Consider the following 6,965-nt stretch of genomic DNA (forward strand, 5'->3'; position numbering starts at 1 on the left):
AGATTCTCAGAGGTGGAGATCAGGAGGATCAAGGTTCGAGACCTTCTCAGCCTGGGCAAAAACTCAAGACCCTATCTAAAAAATAAATAACACTTGTGGGCATTGATGACTCATGTCTGTAATCCTAGGTACTTGGGAGGCTGATGGTCAGGAGGATCTTGGTTTAAGGGCAGCCTCGGCAAATACTTCATAAGACCCCAGCTCCAAAATAACCAGAGCAAAATGGACTGGAGGTGTGGCTCAAGTGGTAGAGCGCCTACTTAGCAAGTGGGAAGCCCTGAGTTCAGACCCCAGTCCCACAAAAAATAAATCAATAAATAACATGGAAAATGGGGGCATGGCTAAATGGTAGGGAGCCGGCCCAGCAAGTACAAGGCCAGGAGTTCAGTCCTCAGTACTGGAATAAATTTAAAAAAAAAGATGAATGGACAGGGAAATAGTATGCCTTTAAGGTTTTGCAGTCTCCTAAATCCTAATAAAGACTTTCCCACCACGTGACATAGTTGTCTTGGAGATAAAGTGCCACTTGATAGGAAGAACATGGATATCTAAACCCCAGAGTGACCTTGGGAATGGAGAGATGGCCATACCAAGAGGAACAAGTCAGTAGAGCAGACACATCTGCCCCTGCATCCGCCCCCATTGCCAGAGTGGACAGCACTGAGACCATCAGAGCTCTCAGAAGAGGTTTTCAACAATGAAAAGCAGAGTGGCAGTCCTAGATAAGAAGAGTCTTGAAACAATCACTATTTAAAATAGACACATTACATAAAATAACATAAATAGGTAGCAGTCAATTAAAATATCAGCTGGGTATCATGGCACACACTTGTGTCTCCATCACTGGGGAGGCCAAAGCAAGAGGATCTCGAGTTTGGTGCCAGCCTGGGCTACATGAGAAACTGGTTTTTTTTAAAGGTAAATTATCAATTGCATATTTTACTGTATTAATATACTACCCATTATAAAATATGAAATAATAAAAATTCACATTAAATTCACATTAAAGCATGTGAAATTGTGTCTGGCATATTGGAAGTGCTAGGCAAACAATTATTAGACCATGAAGAGAGAGGGGAGAGAGAGAGAGAGAGAGAAAGGTATGAGTCAGGTTCCAGGCGATTTTTTTTCTCTAAATCTCCCTTTTAGGAAAGCTTTTATTATTATTATTATTTTATTTTGTGGTGTTAAGGATGGAACCCAGGGCCTTGTACATTCGTACTCTACCACTGAGCTACATCCCTGGCCCTAGAAAAATGTTTATTATGAAATGTGCCATACTTGATTTACCCTTTATTCCTCCACAGCGCTACTAGAAGACCTTCGGGCAGCCTGCGGGGACTACAGAACTGCTGCCGCTGACCTGATGCTCCCGGGAGGCCTAAAGGATGGGTGTCAATGCAGTCCACGTGCTTAGGGCCTGTGGGACACCGCTTTAACTGCTGTGACTCTCCCGCTGCTGCCCCAGGACCTGACTGCTACCAGTACAGGGCGCCGAGCCACGCGCTGCCCTTGGGGGCTTGGCGCTCCCACCCTGTGTGCTTGACTTCGCCAGCACAGAAAAGCAAGTCTAACCGGCCATTTCACTTCATGACCCAGTCCCTCTGCGCGTCCCCAGGGCCGGGACCCGGAAGGCAGACCTGTCCTGGCAGAGGAAACGCGCGGAGCTTCCCGAAGTGACTTTAATAACTTATGACAAAAACATGATTGTAGCTGGGCGATACTTGGGAGGCTGATGCAGGAGGACCCTTCAGCCCACGAGCTCCGGATCACACTGGGCCACTTAGCGAGACGCTGTTCTCTTTTACTAAAAAAAAAAAAAAAAACAATTCCTAGCCTCCCTCTTCTCCCAGATACAAGATTTAGGATTTAGAGACCTCCTGTCCCTCCGATCCAGGACCTAGGAGTCCAAATGCCTAGTCCCTCTCCCCGGGACCCGGGTACCTACGTCCCCAGAACCAACAGCCCGCTCAAGGACACAGATTCCCTTTAAGGTTGGTCAAAGCACCGGTAACCCCGCCCCTTCCTCCCGGCCGCTGACGTCACTGCAGCAACAGCCAATCGGATGAGGCGCCACCGTATAGCGGGAGAAGGGAGGCCGAGCTTGGGCCGGAAGTGGCTGTTGCCCCGCACGTTGACTTCCCTTAACTGTGCGGCGTGGAGCGTTTGCGGCGTCAACCTGCGGCCTGGCGGCCATGAGCCGGCATAGTCGGCTACAGAAGCAGATTCTGAGCCTGTACCGCGATCTGCTTCGCGCCGGACGCGGGAAACCGGGCGCCGAGGCGCGGGTGCGGGCCGAGTTCCGGCAACACGCCATCCTCCCGCGCTCCGACGTGCTGCGCATTGAGTACCTGTACCGTCGCGGACGCCGCCAGCTGCAGCTGCTGCGCTCTGGCCACGCCACCTCCATGGGTGCCTTCGTGCGCCCGCGGAGCCCTATCGAGGAGGTGGGCGACGCCGGGGCTCCGAGGACCCCACCTGACGACGGTCACGGTCCAGGGAACCCTCACGACCGCACAGAGGCACCGGAGACCCGAGCCGACGAACGGTGACAGGCAGAAGAGCGCAGGGGATCGATCCCGCCTGACAGTTTGGGAAAGACCGGGAACCCATCTCATAGAAGGCGAGAGGTGTTGAGAGCCCAGCTGCGCGCACTGGGGACATAGCCCTCTTGGTGGGCCTGGAGAGCCCGGTGGTGGAGCATGGTGACAGGTCAGATGACCTTCCCCCGCACGTCCCGCCACCAAGAGGTATGGTGCGACCTGGGACACAGGCAGGCTGAGATCTACTTACCCAAAGTCAAGGGCATCCCAGACGCGCCTCACTCCCCTTACGGACTCATAGAGGCTGAGACCCTTGACCTCTGGGAACACACCCAACTCTGGCTCCTTAAGGGGACTGCTCTTTGCCCTGTTTAACTCCGAGAAGAGCAGACTTTTTGCCGAGTAGAGTTTGGGATTATGCCCTGATGAACTATGACAAGCCCAGAATCCCCTTTGGAAAACCTTCCCCCAGTCTTTGTGACAAACCAGGACAATGAGGAGTTAAAGGTCTGTGACCCCAGCTGATCAACCTGACGCCTCAAGAATCCCTACGGGATGGTTCTAAGGGGGCAGTCCCCACTCCTGTGCCCATTCCCTCTCAGGACTGTTGCACAAAAGGATTAAATTTCTGGGTGTGCTTACTTCCCTGTTGGTCTTGAAGAGTTCATGTATTAAGGGTTTTTTGTTTTTGTTTTTTTGTGTTCCACACGATTGCTTTAGCCAGCTCCTACTCCTTTGTTTTTAGTTTTACAGATAGGCTCTCTCACTAACTTTCCCTGTGCTGACCTGGGATCATGATCCTCCTACCAACCCCTCTTGAGTAACTGGGATTACAGGTGTGCTGTTAGGGGGATTATCCCCTTTTTTTTTTCAGCACTGGGGCTTGAACTCAGGGCCTCACACTTGCTGGGCAGGCACTCATCACTTGAGCCACTCTGCCAGCCCTTTTTTTTTGTGATGGATTTTTTTGAGATAGGGTCTCGAAAACTATTTCCCCAGGACTGGCTTTGAACCACGATCCTCCTGATCTCTGTCTCCTGCATAGCTAGGATTACAGACATGAGCGACCCATGCCTGACTGCACTGAAGGGATTTTTGAAGACACACACCAGGAAGTGGCCCTCTAGGTGGGGATGGATGTGGGAAGCTCTTTCCCTCTGGAGCCTTCTCTTGGGCAGACCTATGAAGGAGACCCATCCTAGCTTTACCCAGAGACCCCAGTTGACGAAGAACGAGGCAGGAGAGGAAATGGTAGAGCTAAGAGGCCTGGTGGTAACCCCTCTGGCAACAGTGGGATCTCAAACTCTTCAGTGTTTCACAAGGCCTGGAAACTGCCATCTTCCTCAAACTAGCCCCAGCTACAGATTGGGATTTTGTCAGCGAGGCCCTGAAGCAGGGGTGGGAGATGGACTCACTGACCATAGTTATACCCACTCTGTGTCCTCATACAGACCTGTTCTAAGGGTACTGCATTTTGCAACCATAAGGTGTATTTGCACCCATGTCAGTTAAGTAAGTTAAGTGGGTGAATTCTTGCAGATGCAGCCGGGGTAAAGAAGTCCTTAGGAAAGGAGCCCACACCTCTGTTTTTCTGAGACAGGGTCTCACTGTGTAGCCCAGACTGACCTTCAACTAGCAATCCTACTCCCTCAGCCTCCTGAGTACTGGGATTACAGGTGTTCTCCAACACACCCAGCAAGAATAGGATTCTAAGCAGGAGGACCAATGTGGGTAAAGGCCTAGTGAGTATAAACAGAAGGAATGCAGGGTTTCAGGCAGGGTCTGGAGTGTCCCAGAGCACAAGACTGTGGCACTCCTTGCATGTGGCATCTTCTCAGCTTTGTCTCCTGTTAGTCCTCACCATGGGACTTTGGCCACTTGTTCATCTCTCAGCCTCAGTTTTGTTCATCTCTCAGCCTCAGTTTTGTTCATCAGTGTGACCCTGATTTGTTCATGTTTCCAGTGCTAGGGATTCAATCTAGGGCCTTGCACCTGCTAGGCAAGGGCCTAGCATTGAGCCCCATGTCCTGCCTCAATCTCATGGTAAAAGCCAAAAAGTCCTGAAAGTGGCTAATGGAGTCCTACACATTCAGCCTCCAGTATGTCTCCCAGTCTCACCTTCCACTCTTCTACCTCTTCCTCACTCCTGGCCCCATGATTGGGACTTTCACAGGCCCGTGGGCAGTGAAGAGTTCCTGCACAGGTTGGGCAAGGAGGAGCCACTGGGCATGGAGGAGGGCACACAACACCTATAGGGAAATGAGGTTTGCCGGGCTGGAAGGATGGGGAGGGGAACGCAGGCTAGTGGTAGTTAGGCCAATGGATTCAAGAACTGGAATACCAACTTTTAATCCCAGCCCCAGCATTTAGTGATTACACAAGCATGTGCCTCAGTGTCCTTGTTAGTGAAATAGAGGCTTAGTGCCTCTGTCACGTGACTGTTATCAATGACCCAGTGAATTAGCTATATGCTGTCGCAGCCACAGATGATCTTGCCTGCTCCCCATGACCCCCAGCCTGCAGGAGCTCAATTGCAACTGCAGAAGTAAGTTCCCAGTCTGGGGGCATAGGTCAAGTGGTAGAGCATTTGCCTGGCAAGCACCAGGCCCTGAGTTCAATCCTCAGTACCACAGGAGAAAAAAGTGTGTTCCCAGGAGGCTACCAGCTTCCTGCCCTGCCCCTGCCTCTGCTCCCCTATTGCAGAGCTTTCTGGGAGTTAAGGGGAGAGGGTTAATGCCCTAGAAGGCAACCTGTGGATGACAGCAGTCACTGGGTGAGTGTCCAGGCCAGCCTCTTGTCTGGTGGAACGAGCGAAATACATGTTCTGCAGGTTTCTATTAGCTTTCCTCCCAACCTGCTTCCTGGACTCACCTCCCAAATAAACCCTCAGGTCCGAGGCCAGCATACACTTCTGTGAAGTATGGGAACAGTGGCAGGACTCAGTTGTACTGCATTTGTGTGCTGCTCTGTTCTTTTACTCTGTTGAGGTCCACAGTCAACATTTTTCAGCCTCAGTCCCATCTATTAAGTAATAATAATCTCCATCTATTAAGTAAGGAAGTTGCTATAAAAAGCACAGATTACAGTAGTTAGGAATATGGACTGTGGGTTAATAATAGATTGAATTGACTTGTTCAGTTTCTGATTTTAATAACTGTATTCTAATTAGAGAACAGAATGCTCTTGTGGGTTTGTTTTTTGGTGCTGGGGATTGAACTCAGGACCTCATCCTTGTAAGTGCTCTACAACTGAGCTACACTCCCCAGCCCACCTTTGTTCTTAACATGTACATATTGAGTGTAATCCCAGCTTCTTGGGAGGTATAGGTAGAAGGATCACTGTCTGAGAGCAGCCCAAGCAAAAGTATGAAACCTCACCTGAAAAACAAACAAAAGCAAAAAGAGCTGGGGTGGTGGCTCAAGTAGTAAACCACTGTCTAGCAAGGGTGAGGTCCTGAGTTCAATCTCTAGGATCTCCAAAACAAAACAAATACACATTTAAATATTTAGGAGTTAAAAAGGCAACCTATTCTCAAATGACTCCAAAACGTAAGTGCATACTGTAAGTGCACCAATACAGATAGAGCAAAATGTTAACCGGTGGGTCTGGCATATAGGGGTAAGAAATTTGTTACAATAGCCTTAAACATTTTCAGTAATTTGGGGCTGAAAAGTGGCTCAATGGTAAAATGCTTGCCTAGCTTGTGTGAGATCCAGCAAATCCCAGCACTGCAAAAAGAAGGGAAAAAAGTTTTGAGTAATTTGAGGCAAAACACATTATAGCCAGGAAGCAGAGATCAAGAGGATCGCTGTTCGAAGCCAGCCCAAGCTAATACCCAATAAAAAAAAAAAAAGGGCTTGCTGAGTGGTACAAGTGGTAGAGCACCTGCTTTTGCCCTGAATTCAAGCCACACACACACACAAAAAAAAAATGTTATAAAAATGAAAAACCAAAAAAGTCAGTGACTATATAGATTGAGTATCCTTACCAGAAATGCTTGGGGTAAAAATGTTTTGGATTTTGGAACATTTGTATGTACATAATAAGACATTTCCAGGATGGAACCCAAGTCTACTATGAAATCCATTTATGTTTCACATATACCTAATACAATACTTTTAATAATCCTGAGCTGAGTGTAATCCCAGCCACTCAGGAGGGTCACTTTTGAGCCCAGGAGTTTGAGACCAGCCTGGGCAACACAGCAAGACCCTGTCTCAAAAATGAGTAAAAATTGGTATATGAAACAGTTTTGTAATGTGGAATTTTCCAATTGTGGCATCATGTTACATGCTCAAAAAGTTCCAGGTTTGGGAGAATTTTGTTGTTTTGTTGTTGGCTTTTTTTTTTTTAGGTACTGGAGCTTGAACTCAGGGCCTACACCTTGAGCTACTCCACCAGCCATTTTTTTGTGATTTTTTT

General features: G+C 48.8%; 1 protein-coding gene across 1 annotated transcript; it reads left to right on the forward strand.

Annotated features, from left to right (window-relative positions):
• The first annotated feature begins 2,095 nt into the window (after window positions 1-2,095).
• On the forward strand, window positions 2,096-3,188 carry Sdhaf1 (succinate dehydrogenase complex assembly factor 1). Its single transcript, XM_020168149.2, has one exon. It carries the CDS (start codon window positions 2,196-2,198, stop codon window positions 2,550-2,552), a length of 357 nt encoding a protein of 118 aa, XP_020023738.1. The 5' UTR covers window positions 2,096-2,195; the 3' UTR covers window positions 2,553-3,188.
• Window positions 3,189-6,965: the final 3,777 nt, after the last annotated feature.

This window comes from Castor canadensis, chromosome 16 (assembly GCF_047511655.1).
Source record: "Castor canadensis chromosome 16, mCasCan1.hap1v2, whole genome shotgun sequence".
Classification (NCBI taxonomy): domain Eukaryota; kingdom Metazoa; phylum Chordata; class Mammalia; order Rodentia; family Castoridae; genus Castor; species Castor canadensis.

Excerpts from the sequence above, each read along its gene's own strand:
- Sdhaf1 (XM_020168149.2), top strand. The coding sequence starts at position 2,196 with ATGAGCCGGCATAGTCGGCTACAGAAGCAGATTCTGAGCCTGTACCGC.